This window comes from Lolium perenne, chromosome 5 (genome assembly GCF_019359855.2).
Source record: "Lolium perenne isolate Kyuss_39 chromosome 5, Kyuss_2.0, whole genome shotgun sequence".
In the NCBI taxonomy this organism is placed as follows: domain Eukaryota; kingdom Viridiplantae; phylum Streptophyta; class Magnoliopsida; order Poales; family Poaceae; genus Lolium; species Lolium perenne.
The window spans coordinates 178,364,613-178,382,125 of record NC_067248.2 but is presented as its reverse complement, the minus strand read 5'-3'; the positions used below and the strand labels follow the sequence as shown (position 1 = coordinate 178,382,125).

Genomic DNA, 17,513 nt, shown 5'->3' with positions numbered 1-17,513 from the left:
TCACTAAAACTATACATGCTAATGATAAGTATTGTTGTGCAAAAATATTATTGACCTAAGGAAGAATTTTTTTGGTACGCTTGCTCAAGGACCATCAAAATGAAGCACTTGAAAATATTCCATACATTGTAAGACATACTCTAAGGAGTATCGAGGAGGACATTTTTTTAATATAAAATAGTTAATTAGTGGAGTACTTATTGCATATTCAAACGATGTCAAATGTATGGTTGTTAAATATATTTCAGACTGGTTAGAATCTTATAAGTTTTTCTAAATATCTTGTGGTTTTGTTACACGTGTTTACAACTATTGTATTGACACAATGTGAGAAAAAAAGAAGTCGTAGCAACGCACGGGCATTCAGCTAGTATATGGTATTTGGCCAAAGTTTTCCACAATTAAGGGGGTGCAACAAAATTTTTTTTGGAAGTGTGCCCCCCCTTTGATGTCTTCCTGCGTCCGCCACTGCGGTGGAGGTTTTGTTGGTGCGGACATGGTCACGGATGCTGCAGAAGACAAAGCTCCCTTTTTATGGTGCAAGTTAGCGTCCGGCGGGCTTGATGTTACTTGTGTGCGCGTGTGTTGTAACTCCTGGTGGGATTGAGATTTGAGAGAGAGGACACTGGTAGAAGAAACACAGGGAGAAGGAGCAGAAGAGCACGCACGCTCGCTTGGCAAGTCAACCCAAACAAACCCAAGCATGGCGTCCGTCGACGCAGGCGGCGAGGTGCGGCACTGGAGCGCGGAGGTCAACGCCGTCTCCCTCCATGTCGCGGAGCAGGGTCCCGCCGCCGGCCCGGCGGTGCTCCTCCTCCACGGCTTCCCGGAGCTGTGGCTCTCGTGGCGCCACCAGATGGCCGCCCTAGCGGCCCGCGGCTTCCGCGCCCTCGCCCCCGACCTCCGCGGCTACGGTGACTCCTCTGCCCCCACGGACCCCGCCGCCTACACCGTCCTCCACCTCGTCGGCGACGCTGTCGCGCTCCTCGACCACCTCCGCCTCCCCAAGGTGCGCCCCCTTTTCTGGTTTCTTTGTTTCGGCCAATGCGAGCGAGACACTGAGACCGGCGTGGTGCGCGGCGGCGCTGGCGCAGGTGTTTGTTGTGGGCCACGACTGGGGAGCGCAGGTGGCGTGGCACCTCTGCCTGCTCCGGCCGGACCGGGTGCGCGCCGTCGTCGGCCTCGGGGTGCCCTACTTCCCCCGCGCCCCTCGACCTATGGCGGAGCTCTTCGCGGCGCGCGGCGATGGGTTCTACATCACGCAGTTTCAGGTTCCAATTGTCTGCCTCCTGTTCTTGTGTTTTAGTTTCAGCATCCAATCTTCTGCTTAAATTTACAGTGTTGTGTGAAATGGAAGTTTTTGCAGTTGCAGACTTTGGTGAATGAAAAATTGAAAAAAAAATGAATAAAAAAGTTTGAAGCAGATGACGATTCGAAGGGGCTAATTGGTTGATGAACCTTTTAAATTTTGTGCTCAGTGGCTAAGAAGACACAGTGAAGAAACTTCAATTTAGCAAGTGACAGCCTATAATCCAAATTGTGATCCTCTTTGTTTTCTGAAAACTAGAACAGTGCATCATCTGCTACGATTTTTTTTTTTTTTTTGGAAAACTAACAGTAGTAGGATTACAGATTCTATAATCAATAGTCAGATATTTTTTTTGAACAAAAATAGTCAGATTAGATAGTCTATAATTAATAGTAGGATTAGAGATTCTATAGTTAGGATTTTTTTCGATAAAGGATGCTTTCATTACTTTTATAAGCAATTACATCCAGCCTCTGCATAACCAGGATGCACACAGCCGTTTATGTTGTCTCAGGTTCGAAAGTGATAAAAACAAAAAACTAGGCGAGATACACATCAAGATGAAACATATAACGCCTAAGAAGTAGGTGGGGCATCTATCCGTAGACTATGCTGCCACCCATGTTGGGAAAAAGTATCCCTCGCCGCAGCCTCCAACCGTGTACAGACCTCCGTAAACAGGTCTCGGTTCTCCACTCGCTGAAGAGGTAACCACGAACGGAGAATACCTGTACATCTGTAGATGACCTGCAACAAAGAGCAATTTTTATCATTAAAAATCTTGTCGTTTCTACATAGCCAAAGCGCCCGTATAATCGCTAGCGCCCCACCCTAAGAAGCAACTTAAACCTTGAATCAACACCATGGAGCCAATTACCAAATACATTGGCAACACTAGTCGGAGGATACGTGGTAGACGCTACTTGGATGATCGACCATATAGATCTCGCGAATCGCACTTTGGAAGAACAAATGCTTGATTGTTTCGTCCTGTTGACAGAAAACACATCGAGTACTTCCATGCCAATTACGCTTAACAAGATTATCTTTGGTGAGGATTACCCCTCGACGAAGATACCATCCAAAAATTTTAATTTTTAATGGTATCTTCATCTTCCAAATCTTTTTATTATTATCAACTGGTAGATCAGAAAGAAGGATCGCGTTGTAGAAAGATTTCACAGAGAAAGCACCGTTGGCATGAAGGTTCCATCTAAATTCGTCGGTTCGTCCGATAATTGAATATCCCCGAGCCGTTGAATTAAGGTATTCCATGCCGCAAGTCTTTGTCCAAGTAAAACCCGTCCGAACGTCACATTCGGGGGTGAGGTAGCCATTACAAAGAGCAATGGTATCACCTTGACGACGAACAATCCTATAAAGAGCTGGATCTTGTTCACTTAGGGGTGCGTTGTCAAGCCAAGCATCTTCCCGAAACGTATTTGTGCTCCATTTCGATTGAGAAAGTGCCATGGCGAAAAAATTCATTTTTAGTCGCCATTAGCCCGGCCTTAAGTGAGAATCCCTTGTTTCCAAACCATTTGGGATAATGTCTTCGAAACGATATAATTTCGCCGAAGGATAGTCTGCCAATTCCCATCATCAGTGATGAGCTTTAACAGCCATTTTCACAATAGGGCCGAATTCTTGACTTCCAAATCATGAACTCCAAGCCCACCTTGGTCTTTGGGACTACAAACTATACTCCACTTAACCGATCGATATTTCTTTTTCTCACTGTCCCCTTGCCAAAAGAATCTGGATCGATAATAATCGAGTTTATGCAGAATTCCTTTTGGTAAGATGAAAAATGATAACATATACAGTACCATGTTTGTGAGTACCGAATTAATGAGTATCAATCTTCCACCTAGGGACAACAACTTGCCTTTCCAGCTACTAAGGCGTTTTTGTAGTCTTTCTTCCACTAATTTCCATTCCGCGATTGTAAGTCTCCGATAATGAATCTAATACCCAAATAACGAATCGGAAATTGGCCTTGCCCACAACCAAACAACTCTGCGTACGTAGTCGCATCATTTGGGCATCACCGGCAGAACAATTCACTCTTATGGAAATTGATTTTCAATCCTGACAATTGCTCAAAGGCCGCCAAGATTAATTTCAAGTTTTGAGCTTTTTCAAGATCATGATCCATAAATAGAATTGTATCATCGGCGTATTGAAGTATAGATAAGCCACCATCAACTAGATGTGGAATCACACCTTCAATCTGGCCATCAGCCTTAGCCCGCTCTATGAGTATAGCCAGAATATCCGCTACAATGTTAAACAACATCGGTGATAACGGATCCCCTTGGCGTAACCCTTTTCGTGTTTGGAAATAGTGACCGGTGTCATCATTGACCCGGATTGCGACACTACCACCATACACAAAATCATTTATCGTAGCGCGCCACTGCGGAGAAAAACCTTTCATCCCGAGTGTTTGCTTTGTAAAAACGACCACTTAACTTTATCATACGCCTTTTCAAAATCTAGTTTCAAAATAACCCCATTTAATTTCTTAGAATGCATTTCATGTACCGTCTCATGCAAGACCGCCACTCCATCAAGGATGTTTCTTCCTTGCATGAAGGCCGTCTGTGATGGCTGGACAACATGATCCGCGACCGTATTAAGTCTAATGGTGGCCACTTTCGTGAAAATCTTGAAACTTACATTTAATAGGCAGATAGGTCTATATTGTTGAATCCTTTCTGCCTCATTAACTTTCGGTAACAAGATTACTTCACCAAAATTTAGACGAAATAATTCTAGTTGTCCAGAGTGTAGGTCACTGAACAAATCTAGAAGGTCCGATTTAATCGTGTCCCAGAAAGTTTGATAAAACTCAGCTGGGAAACCATCAGGACCCGGTGCTTTATTGCATTCCATTTGGAAAACTGCCTTCTGAACCTCTTCCTCAGTATAAGGTGCGGTTAGTAGACCATTTTCCTCAACGGAAACTTGGGGTATATCGGCCGTTAAATCCTCATTAAGAGAGAAAGTACTTTCCTCCGGAGGACCAAACAAGCCTTTATAATAATTAGTAATGTACGATTTGAGCTGCTCATGGCCTTCAATCACCCCTTCATCTTGAGTAAGAGAATGGATACGTTTTTTCCGATGTCTTCCATTGGCTAAAGCATGGAAATATCGCGTATTTGAATCTCCCTCTAAAATGAACTGGGCTTTGGATCGCTGGTACCATTTGAGTTCCTCCTCACGAAGGAGACTCGCCATCTGCGCATTTGATTGATTTTTGAGTTCAATCTCCTGCGTCGACAACGGTCTAACCTCCGCAAAAGCCTCAATCTCATCAATGACCTTTGATAAGCGAGCCTTCTCTTTTTTAAGAATACCAGCCGTATGGGCAGCCCAACCACCGAGATGTTTGCGCAATGATCGCATCTTATTGTTCCATCTCAGAATTGGAGAGCTGCCACCGACCGGTCTCTCCCAAACCTTTTTAACCATATCATGAAAACCATCCCGATGTAACCAACCGAGTTCAAATTTGAACGGCCGTTTACACACAGGACGGGGTTCCCCAGTGGTTAGAAGGATGGGGGCATGGTCAGACAGATTTACAATACGTTCTAGTGCACGGACAGACACCATAGGGTATTTATTTTCCCATTCGGTGTCCATCAACACGCGATCTAGTTTCTCGTAGGTGGGTTCAGGCAAGCTGTTGGCCCAAGTAAACTGTCGACCAGACATGAACACCTCCCTTAAATCAAGACTGTCAATGACAGCATTGAATAGAAAAGGCCAATGTCCATCAAAGCGGCCTTTACTTTTCTCGTGAGGGAATCTCAACAAATTAAAATCGCCTCCGATTAAAATCGGGTAGGGATTATCTTTTGTAAGATTTACCAACTCACGTAAAAAGTCAGCCTTAAAAGCATCCTGAGCGGCACCATACACAGCGACCAGAGTCCACTTGAACCCGTCTGCTTTATTCTGAATGTCGAGTTTAATGTGGTACTCTCCATCAGAACTAGCTAAGACAGTCATGGTATCAATACGGACGCCAAGTAAAATGCCACCGGATCTACCACGGGGTGGGCGAGAAAACCACTGAAAGTTAATTCCGCCTGACAATCGGTCGAGAAAACTTTGTGTGAAATTCCGCCTACCCGTCTCCGATATAGCAATGAAATCTAAATCATAATCTCTACAACCATCGGCAATGTGAGAATGCTTAGCCAAGTCACCAAGACCTCTGCTATTCCGAAACATGCCGTTCATCGAGAAACTATTTTGGATTTAGATTTTTTGCCATATCTACGAGATTTCTTTCCAGTAGATGATCTAGAACCACGTTCGGAGGCGGAGAGGTCATAAACCGAACTAAGCTCGAGTGGTCTAAATCAACTTCTGTCACACTCCCAACTAAAGCCGAGAGAAGATGACCATCTAGGATGCCATCATCTTCGTCATCGTCAACTTGATGGAAGTAGCCAGCTCGGTGGATCCATTTGGAGCAACCGTTAAACGGTCAAGCTCCGTCTCCGGGCTCAACACATGAGCTGAAGCTAAAATCTCATCCGAACCTCTACCCAAAGATATACCTACACTACTCAAATTCGAAGAAATTCTAGAATCAGAAAAAGAAGTGAAGGACTTGGATGAAAATCTGGTACCTGCCGTGTCGAGGTTCTTTTCCGCCTTACGTCGCATAGCCCTCTGCATCACGTCTTCATCCGTAGCCTCCACGCCATCCTCCGTCGTAGCAAACCTCCCACTCCTCCTCACCGGCGGCTGCGATCGGTGGAGGAATAGTGGGGGAGGATGCAAAACGGGGCAACCGGCGGAGGCGGAGACAAGCGTGGTGAAGAAGACCGTCCCGACGCCGGTGAAGAAGATCTCGATGCGTGGGTAGATGGCGATGAAGCCCCCTGCACCCAACCCGACCGCGACGCCGAAACCCCCATCCGCGGCGAGGGCGCCGGGGATCGGCTGCGGCGCCTCAAAGGGGACCGGCTGGGGCGCCTCCCCAACCAGTCCTGCTCCTCCTCCCGAGGCGCACGGGGCGAGGTCGGCGCCACCCCAGCTCCTCCGCCCGGCGACGGGCGCTCTGCCCGAGGCCGGCCGCCGCCCAGCGTGCCGGGATCGCGTGCGGTCCCTCATCGCCCATGGCCGGCTGCCGCAAAGGCCACCGAGACAGTGGGCGGTGGCTGCTGCCCCACCGCTCCGACGACCTGCTGCTGCGCCACCGCCGAATCCCCGCCGGACCAAGGGGGGTGCCGCCGCGTCGCCGCATCGCGGCCGGCAAGGAGCCGCGCAGCCGCCGAGCCCAAGGCCGGCCGTCGCCGCTCCACCACCACCGCGGCGTGGCGCTGCATCCCCAAGTCCGACGAGCCAGCCGCCGAAGAAGAAGCCTGCAGAAGACCCCTCTCCGTCTGAGGCGAGGTAGAAGACGGAGTGGGAGCAACTAGAGGACCACCGAGTGGAGTAGGAGACGAAGACACCGGACGAGTCCTCCCCTGCATAAAAGTCCGAACACGCGACGGAGGCGGAGTTGCCACCAAGTGTGGCGACACCGACAAAGCTCTAGCCACAATCGCCTTGCCCCCGCGGGGCCGTCGGCGAGTGGTTAAACGGTGTCATGGCGACCGAGTAACCGGCACCGAAGCCGAGCTGCAGTAGGCAAAGATGCATGACCATCAACGTCCATAAGTGAGGCCCCTGGTGCCCCCTCTGCCGCGGCATCATCAAAACCATCATCGTCACCATGAGCCGCATCGTCCTCATCTTCACCCTTCCAAAAGAAAGGACGAAACCTAGGGTCCGGCTTGTACTCAGAAGGCTCACGGCGAAATCTGAATCTGTATCCATTAAGCTGCAAGCGAGCCAGCACCTGTAAGCATGGTGGTCCGTGCTTGGCCTTATCTTTCTCCAGAACAGAAGTATCTCTCATGGCCACCTGAATACGAACTAACCCTTGACTCCTCAAGGTGTACAAATCCACATCAACAGTAGTACCAATAAACGTACCAACAACCCAAAGACCGAGGAAGTGACGTAGAGCATTCGGAACACCCTCGACATGCACCCAAACAGGCTCCATCACAAACTCTGGCATAACATCCTGCTGAGTCCAAGAAGAAACCATGGCCTGTGCATTAATCTTCGGCACGCTCATCTGCATACCGTCAATCCTCGACAAGTCCTCAGCGGTGGGGATCCCAATCAGAAAAGCGTTATCACCATGAGGCTGCGCCTCCCACTTCCAAGTGGGATTCCCCGGACACATGCGCGCCATGAGATTCTGAATATCTGCCGCTGCAACAGTCCCCTCCCCTGACACCTGCACCAAAGCTGTAGGTGCTCCGCTGGATAACAACTGTGGCTTATAAACTGAGTCAGGAACCTGGAGATCTAGCGTGGCGTCATTACCGCAACCCACAAAAAAATTCATAGGTCTCGGGGTCTTCAGCACAGGGCAACGAATAGTCGGGTGAGCCCCAGAGTCACAAGCCAAGCAGTAATGAGGAACCTTACAGTCCTTAGAAGCATGAGTGTTGACCGCGCACTTCCAACAGCGACCCGCTTTCTTCGGCTTCACTACAGGTGCATTCGCCGCAGGCGCAGCAACCACCGGTGGAACAACCGGCATCAGCGGTGCAGGAACCGTCTCCAACACTGGCGTAGGAATACTAGCCGGGTGCGGGTCCTGCATGTGACCCTGCAGAATAGCTGGCGGCGCAACAGCACCACCTCCCGCTGCCCCCACCGCTGCGACGGGTTTCTTCTTCCTCCTCTTCTTCTGCTGCCCAGGCTGCGCCGGCGGATTAACCTGCTGTGGTACCTGTGACACCACCGGCTGCTGCATTGGATTAGTAGCGGGGAAAAAATGACCTTGAAACTGAGCATACTGCTGCTGCGGCGGGTACTGGGGGTATTGCTGCTGAGGAAGATACGGCGGCTGTTGAGGAGGTACGAACGGAGCGGCCGGCATGCGCGGCTGCGGCGGGCGAAATCCCGCCTGAGGCCGAGGTGGCGGTACAGGGGCCGGCGGCATCAGGGCCCCCTGCGGCCAACCTTGGAACCCCGGAGGGCCTTGGTACCCTCCGGCGACCGACGCAGCTGCCGCCGCCTGCGGACGAGCCGGCGCCGAAAGAGCGGGCGCCGTCCCCGGAGGAACGGAGCGGGGCGGCCCGGCCATGGGACCCGAGGCGGCCGACGCCGCTGCAGCCTGTCCTGGCGCCGCCCCAGGGGCCCCGGCAGGCGCAGGGGGCCGCACCATCCCGCCGAACCCGACGAGCGATGGCGCCCCGGCAACAACCTGCGCGAAGGAACGTCGCGAAGCAGATCCTGGCGAAGACTGGAACGGAGATGGTGGTGACGAGGAGTTGACGACGACGGCTTGGACGGAGGCGGCGACGTGAGGACGAGCTGTGGCGGCGGGGTCGAGCGAAGAACGATGCAGGTTTTGGTCCCTATAGTTAGGATACAGACACTATGTTGGTTCTCTTTGGCTTCCGCAGTATAAACAACTCGAAAACAAAATAATTATACCTTCCCGTATCTTTTACCTTGCGTTTGTAGCCATGGTCTGTGTTTATCACCATATAGCTGTTGCAAAATGACCAATTTATTTATTTCAACATCATGTCTGCAGGAACCTGGAAGAGCTGAAAAGGCATTTGCTCGCTACGACGTCGCGACTGTCCTAAAGAAGTTCTACTCAATTGAATTAGATGACCTCGCCGCTCCTCCTGGAGTAGAGATCATAGACTTCTTCCAGGAATCATCATCCCCACTTCCGTGGATGACTGACAAAGAACTAGGCCAGTACGCCGAGAAGTTTCAGAAGTCTGGCTTCACCGGGCCACTCAACTACTACCGCATGATGGACACGTAGATTCATTAACCTCATTCCACACTTTCCGTTCGATGTACATCCGCACTAATCCATGTGAAACACAGGAATTGGAGGCTTACTGCTCCGTGGCATGACGTGAAGATCACAGTGCCTACGAAGTTCATCGTGGGTGAGAAGGACATCGGCATGGAGTCCTTTGGAACCAAGCACTACATCGAGAGCGGGGGGTTCAAGTCCAATGTTCCAGACCTTGAAGTTTCCATCATTGAAGGACACCATTTCCTCCAGCAAGAGCAGGCCGAGAGAGTGAACGCTGAGATACTGTCCTTCCTCGACAAGTTTACTGAGAACTGAGTAAGCAGATGACGTGCACCTGAGCTGGTTTTAGATCTGTGAGTGCTACCTTTCTGTTGTGAAAAACTGCAAAGCTCTTAGAGCTATGAACTCGAATAAATGTTGCCATTTGTTTTTTTTTTCGAATCAAGGCAAAGGATTTTCCATTTTTATTGAAGAAGTTTTTAGAAGTTTTACAAGCCCCGTTCTGGCCAAAGATAGCCATTTGTTGACTCGAAAAGAATATTATGTGAACTGTTCAGCAGATGAAATACTGAATAAAGCAAGGTTCTGATGCAAAACAGAGGGTCTCACATAGGGCTACTTTGGAAGACCAATTCGATATGCAATGTTGCTGAACAGAGTATGTTCAGAGATCTTCAGCTGAAAATGGACACACTTCACAGTAGCATTTGCTGCCGTCAGTATGATACTGAAAATTGGCATATCTGTTGCTCATTCCTAGAGACCGGCCAATTCCATGATTCCGCACTGCATGCAAACAACTAAAGAAAGAGATCTAATTAATGAATCAAATTTCGTATATTCCAAACAAGTTGCCCATACATGGTGCAGAGTTTACATGTTTTATTTGAGGCATGCATGAAGAATACATCAGTGCCAGGCTGCCAGCATCTAATTCTAGCCATGAATCTCGCCTTCCTCCAAATGTTCCTGGAAACTCTGACAATGACAATGCTGCTGCTCCAGTCGTCAAATAATGGATCAGATAATATCATGTATTCATTTGTGTTTAGCATACTAAATATTACAGAGCTTAGACGCATTCTTTGAGGCATCAAAGAACATATCAAGTTATCAACTACAGTACTTATCGAAAAAAAGCTGTTAAGAACAACACATCAAGTGTCAGTATATAAATTTTTTTGCAACATGAGATCAGAACCTGTTCCGGCATCGAGTTCTTTGGAACCAAGCGCTATATCGAGGTCGGGGGTTTCAAGTCCAATGTTCCAGACCTTGAGGTTGCCCATCATCGAAGGACACCACTTCTTCCAGCAAGAGCAGGCCAACAGAGTGAACACTGAGATATTGTCAGTCCTGAACAAGTTTACCGAGAACTGAATAAGCACATGATCTGCAAGCGAGCTGGTTATAGATCTAACAGTGCCACTTTTTCGGAACTGAAAGGAAAAGCTACTCGAATAAATGTGAGAGCTGAAAATAGCCATGTGTTGACCTGGAAAGAATAAAAGAGCATGTAAAATATGTGAAGCGTTCAGCAGATGGAATATACTTACTGAATAAAGGAAGGTCTCGATCAGGTGTACCAAAACAGAGAACCTCTCATAGGTATAGGGCTACTGTGGAAGACGAATTTGATGTGTAATAATGCAGCTGGAGATACTAGTTGCTGAACATACTATGTTCAGAGGTCTTAGCTGAACATGGACAGTTTGTTAGTACTTTGTACAGTATTGAAGGAAGATGCCAGTTTAACTTGATGATGCATATACGATTAGCATCTACGCAGTGTAAACAAGTATAATAAAGAGATCTAATTAACGAATGAAATTCCATATATTCAATCACATTTACACATACATGGTGCAGAGTTTACAAGCCTTCTCAGAGGCATGAAGAATACATCAGTACCAACATCTAATTTTAGCCAAGAAGTGAAGCTTCCTACTATGACAATGCTGCTGCTCCTGGATGCCGCGGTCGTCAAATAATCGATCAGACAATATCATGTATTCAATCGCGTTTGGCATACACATTACAGAGCTCATTACACGCCTTCTCTGAGGCAACAAAGAACATATCAACAGCTTTTCGAATAGAAAGAAAGCAGTCAAGAACAGACATGGAGTGTCAGTATCTGAAATTCTTGCAACGCAAGATCAGAAGCGTATCTCGCCTTCCTCCAAGTCGCCAAGAATCTCTCCATCGTCAAGAATCTGCTCCTCATCGCCGTCGTCCTTGAGGAATAGCCCAAACCGGGGCAGCAAGGTGTAGGGGATGGCCCTGTGGTAGTCGTACTCGACAATGCCGAGACTGTTGAGGAGCATCGGGTGTATGGTCTCGGTGGTCATATGCCTGGGCATCCTCTCCGTCCGAAGCACGTCCTGACGGGCCTTCTCCCTCGCCCTGCATCTGGCGAGAGACTCCTTGGCACTGGCCATGAGCAGCGTGGCATCGCGCTCCGCCTGAGATGAATCGGTTATGGTGCTTGAGCAGGGGCTGCCGTCGTCGCCGAGATTCTTCTGGGTCACCAGTGCCGGTGACGCGTCGCCGCAGGTGTCCACGTACTCCTTGTCCTCGTCCTCGGCGAGGGGTCGCAGAGACACTGGCGCGAATGGCGGCAAGGGGGAGACGCCGCCTACGATGTCGATTTCTTCGGCCATCACGCTGCCTTCCTGTCGCGACTCTCGAAGGAACTCGTCAAGCTGCTTCCGTAATTCGAGGATGGCCTCGTCGTCGAAGGTGGCGATGTCCATCTCCATGTAGCCGTCTCGGACGGCATGGCTCTGCTTCTCCAGCAGGTCCCTGATGCTGTGGGGAAGGTCCGACAGTGCTAGCTTCTCCAGGTCGGCCATCAGCATCCCCCTGTCACCACGGGTCACCTTCTTCCTGCTCTTGATCACGGGAGGAGGAGGAGACGCGGCCTTGATCTTCCTGCGCTTGATCACGGGAGGAGGAGGAGACGCGGCCTTGACCTTGCTGCGCTTGATGGCGGGAGGAGGAGGAGGAGACGCGGCCTTGATCTTCTCGGCCTTGTCGCGGAGGGCTTGAACCGCGACGAGCTCTGACTTGAACCGCTGCTGAAGAAGATGAAGCTTCATCGCGCGCTCCGTGTCGGCCATGTTGCCGACGGCGCTGAAGATGGAGACCTCCGTCTTCGCGTCCGACGCCTCACGTGCCCCAAAGGCGCGCTTCCGGCCCAGCACAGACGGCTCTTGGTAGGCGGCGACCTCCATGGCTCCTACGCGCGCGCCGCTGAACAGAGGACGGGAAAAGCTGGAGTCGCGAGTCGCTGCAGAAAGGGGCTTCGACCTGCGAGAATTGGCTGCGTGAAGGAGAATGACGTGAGATGCGGCCGGACGGTGGCATTTTATTGCTGATCGGTCGAAAGCCGTCTCGGTCTCGTAATCCGAGTTCGACACAAAACTGGTAATCACTTAGCTTAGCCACCACGCTTTATATCAGAATCAGACCAGAGATCGAAACCGTGTCACTACGTGACGTAGGGACGCATCCAAAGCAATTTGGTGGCCACCGGACCAAAAAACGGTTCCAGCCGTCCCCAAAACCCAATTTTGTTCGGCGCGCCCCGATACGGTGTCCGACGCCCCGAGGCCATCCCCGTCCCACAGGGGACGCTCCGGGTACGCCAGACACAACGAAAAGCGAGGCGAAGGGACGCGGGTTTCCACATGTCGGCGACATGTTGCATAAACCGTTGATTCACGCCTTTTTTTTTTCTTGTCGCTCCTTCCTTCCCGCTCCTCCCACCCCTCCGTCGCCGCTGGATTTACCGGCCGTTTGAGCGTCTGATCTCTTCTGAGAGTCGGCGCCGTCACCGCGGCTGGCGCTCCCGCCGGTCGTTCCGCCGCGGTCGCTTGGCCATCGCGTCCCAGAACGCGGCGTCAAATCCGCCCCACCTCCGCGCACACAAGGTGTTTGACGACTTGCCAGGTAGGTGCGATTGGCCGCTGTTCATTGCGTCGTCTGCCTCAGCGGAATTTTAACCATTGATTTTGCGTTTAGACATGGATAGCGACGATGAGATGGTTGCCCTGCTGCTGGAGGACGAGCAAGCCATCGACGACGACCTCCGGGAGCATTTGATGATCATCGCGTCCCTCTAGGACATGCTTGACGCCGAGGCGGAGAAGAGGAAGAGGCCGCGCCGCGGAGGATCAAGGCCGGGGAGAAGGAAGTCCAAGCCCCGGCAGAGGATGAAGGGGCATGGCATGCTGCACAACGGCTACTTCGCCGATGGTGCAATACATGCCGACAATTTTCGGCGCCGGTATAGGATGAGCAAGGGGCTGTTCATGAATATCCTCCACGGCGTTCGAGAGTTCGACCCCTACTTCAAGTTCAAGCTCGACGCTGTAGGCGTTGTCGGGTTCTCGTCGATTTAGAAGTGCATCGCCGCCATGAGGATGCTTGCATACGGAGCACCTGCCGATACACAAGACGACTACCTCCGCATGAGTGAGTCTACTTCCATTGAGTGCATGTACAAATTTTGCCGAGCTGTGGTGAGAAAGTTTGGCAAATACTACTTGAGAGGGCCAACTAAGAGACTGCTAGGATCATGGCACAAAATGCTGCCAGAGGATTTTCTGGAAACCTGCTCTAAGCTGGTCTCACGACCAAATGTGAGAGGTGATGGAGGCTTGTGTGATCATGCACAACATGATCATCGAGGATGACCGCAAGAATCATGTCTGGACACATGTTGGTCTCTATGAGGTGTGAGGGCCCTCTTGCGGAGGTTGGTCATGAGTTGCCTGCAGATTTTGTTGATTTCCTCACCATGCACGCATAGATCCGTGACAGCAATGTTCATGATCAACTTCAAGCTGATCTCGTTGAGCATTTGTGGAGGATCAAAGGAAATACCGTGTCACCTTGATCTAGCATCTAGCCCTATTTATTATATTTGTTTACTTGTTTTATTGTTTGTTGTATTTTAATTTGAAAACAATCCTCGCAAACATTTTTATTCATATGCTATATTTGATCGCCGCTACTCTGATCGCGACGATTCGGCGGGAACGATCTCTTTTGAATGCAATAATTTGAATTTCTTATTGGGAGCGTCGTTTGGGGGACGAGGCTGGGGAGCGACGTCCCCCAAACGCTCAATCTTGCGTGGTTTGGGATGCTTTGGGGGACGCGAATGCTCTCAGATCACAACAACTCACTCATGCGCTTCAAAATTCCGTTACGTAGCAATATCCAAATTTCACCCAAAACTTGTCCTTTTGACAAAACTGAGTTCTTTTGGCTAGTGGTTTCCATGGTGGAGGATGACGATAAAAACAACAAGCAGACGATATGGCGCTTGGACTGAATCCTGCCCGTCTGGTATTGCTTGGGCTTCGCGCCTGGCAATTTTGCAAACAGAACCACACATTTTTTAAAAATCACGATGTGGTGCTTTTGAGTGCTTTGTATAAATTCTGGGCAGTCCCCGTTGAAGCCCTAATGGCCCCGATCGAGCTAGGCGCCGCCCCCCTCACCCTCCTCCGCTGACGGCCCGCTCCACTCTCCCTCCTCCGGCGATGGCCGTCCTCCAAGCTGGAGGATATCCGGCGTGGGCCGCCTCGTGCCGGCCTGGAAATCTCCGACGCCTCACCGTGGCTTTCTCCGGCGGAACATACATGGCCGCCGCCAGCCAGCACGGCCGCGACTTTCTCCGTCGAGGATCCATTTTTATTTTTTATTTTTCTTCCCCTTTTTCTTTTGTTAGATCTTGTTGAAGCTCCTGATTTGATATGCAGATTTTTGTTATGGATCTTATGGATCTTCTGTAGTTTATTCATGGGTCTAATGTAGATCGGATCTTGTAGATTTTTGTAACGAATACTTTATTGACTAGGTTGATCTATGAAAATCTATGGAGTTTACAGAGATCTGATAAGTGATACTTATAATGGCAACAATGGATACACGCTACATTTTTTGTGAAGAGCTTTCTTGACTGTGTTAGATCTTCATCTTCAATTTCTGCAGAACTTGAGAATGACAACAGTGGATCCATACAAAATTTTGTGAAGAACTTTATCAAAACAAAGGATCCACATAGAGAGGTGCGAAGAACTTCATAACTAGAAAGGACTGTCTGCTAGGAATTAAACACTACCTAAGGATGTTTTCGCAAAAGACGATTCACAAATCTTGATGCAATCGGATGGAATTGATGGTGGAGGATAAGGGCCGGGCGCCATAGCGTCCTGGCAAATCCGGTCCGGAGGTTGGTGTGCATCGAGCATGTGAAAGAAGCAAGGGCTATCTTTAGAGGTTATGAACACAATCATGCATGGGCTATTAAACCATGCATGCTACTTTGAAATTACCCAACCAAATTTAAAATTAAAAATAAAAAATTTGAAATTTTCCAAAATTTGAAAGGAGATGTATGAATTATTCAAAACCGAGATCTTTGGAGTGCAACAAGGGTCCCATGGAATTGTACCCATAGTAACACTAGGAGAACCAGAGGGATTTCAAAAATATAGTTTAGCTAACTTGGATTAGAAGATTGGATACCGCTGAGGTTTTTTTTTTCCTTTTCGTGTCTTTTATGGACACACTTTGACCACTACGGTCCTGTAAATAAATTTTCTTCTATCTAATTGAATGGCACAACACCTGCCTTTTACCTCAAAAAAAAAATAGCTAGATAAGGCTGGCCATTTTGCTCGCAAAAGGATCATATGAATGGACAATTGAAGAACCCATAATGTTGTTGATAATGCCTAGGGAGCCATGCAGATGAAAGGAAGAACCAAGCGGATGTAAACTCGCCAAACCAGGCACCACCAAAAGGGGCCTGGTGCTAGAGGACTTCTATTCGAGACAACACTATCACCATGGGGAGATACCACCCGCCAAACCAAAACCTAATCAAAGAGATATCCTTGTGAGGGCATAGGAATGTCTCGATGAACGACTTTTCGTACCTCTGAAGCATGGTGTAGTAGCTCTGGTCACGCTTTAGCAGCCCATTTTTTCTTGAGAAATTGTACAACGTAGTAGGGTGGCCCGAGTCATTTTTCTAGGATAAAAGTTCGTATTGTAGCGTGAGGGGCAATGGCACCTTCTCCAACCCCACCTCGGAGATCAAGAACTTTGAGAAACGCGGCAACTTGTCTAGGGAAACCTTTTGCACTTCTGGAGCCTTCGACATAATAATACCCACCAACATCTAACCACCCGAGAGTTTTCTTCAGGTTCAGTGTGGCAGAAATAATGTCCTTATTGAGGCGTGTGACAGCCTACATCGCTCGACGAAACGTCCAGAGCCACTAGGCACACCGAGATCATCGTTGCACACGACCATTTCTGAGAGACATTCCAGTTTGGTGTTGATCAGCTTCGGCCCACCAAGAAACATGTTGGCTATTTCAAAAGCATTTAGCCCGCACTCCCCCAAGAGCGCAACATTTGGCTTGACCACACTCTCCATTCTAACATTATGGTTAGAGAACAACTCATAACAAGGAACTTCTTGAAAGATGGCTCTTATTGTTTTAGTGTAAATTCTTTAGTATATATGCTTCCTTTATTTGTTTTGTTGCGTACCATTTTTTCATATGTTATATTTCATTATTATTTACAAAAGTAACACGTAATTCAAATATTCAAGTGAATGTATGTTAGATATACAAAATTATTTCATTCTTCACATGTCAAGATCATATTCTTACACATACAAACTCTTAGATACAAATCATATCTGCAAATATTATTTGTATGGATATTTGAATATCGTTCATGTTGGGATTCGTTGCATAGAAAACAAAAATTTTCCTACCGCGAACACGTAATCCAAGCCAAGATGCAATCTAGAAGACGGTAGCAACGAGGGGATTATCGAGTCTCACCCTTGAAGAGATTCCAAAGCCTACAAGATGAGGCTCTTGTTGTTGCGGTAGATGTTCACTTGCCGCTTGCAAAAGCGCGTAGAAGATCTTGATCACGGCGCCACGAACGGGCAGCACCTCCGTACTCGGTCACACGTTCGGTTGTTGATGAAGACGACGTCCACCTCCCCGTTCCAGCGGGCAGCGGAAGTAGTAGCTACTCTTGAATCCGGCAGCACGACGACGTGGTGTCGGTGGTGGTGGAGAAATCCGGCGGAGCTTCGCTAAGCGTGCGGGATGTGGAGGAGTGGGGCGGCTAGGGTTTGGGGAGAGGGGGGCGCCGGCCACTTGAGGTGGTGCGGCCACCTTGTGCTTGTTGGGGTGGCCGGGCCCCTCCCCTTGGCCCTCATTATATAGGTGGAAGCCCCAAGTGTTGGACTACAAGTCTCCGAATAAGACCCGAACCCAA

General features: G+C 49.1%; 1 protein-coding gene across 1 annotated transcript; it reads left to right on the top strand.

The window, feature by feature from the left end:
• Positions 1–518: 518 nt before the first annotated feature.
• Positions 519–9,679, top strand: LOC127300774 (epoxide hydrolase 3). The gene is made up of 4 exons (XM_051330945.2): positions 519–1,009; positions 1,095–1,271; positions 8,943–9,181; positions 9,251–9,679. Exons 1-4 carry the CDS (start codon positions 704–706, stop codon positions 9,498–9,500), a joined length of 972 nt encoding a protein of 323 aa, XP_051186905.1. The 5' UTR covers positions 519–703; the 3' UTR covers positions 9,501–9,679.
• The last annotated feature ends 7,834 nt before the right edge of the window (positions 9,680–17,513 follow it).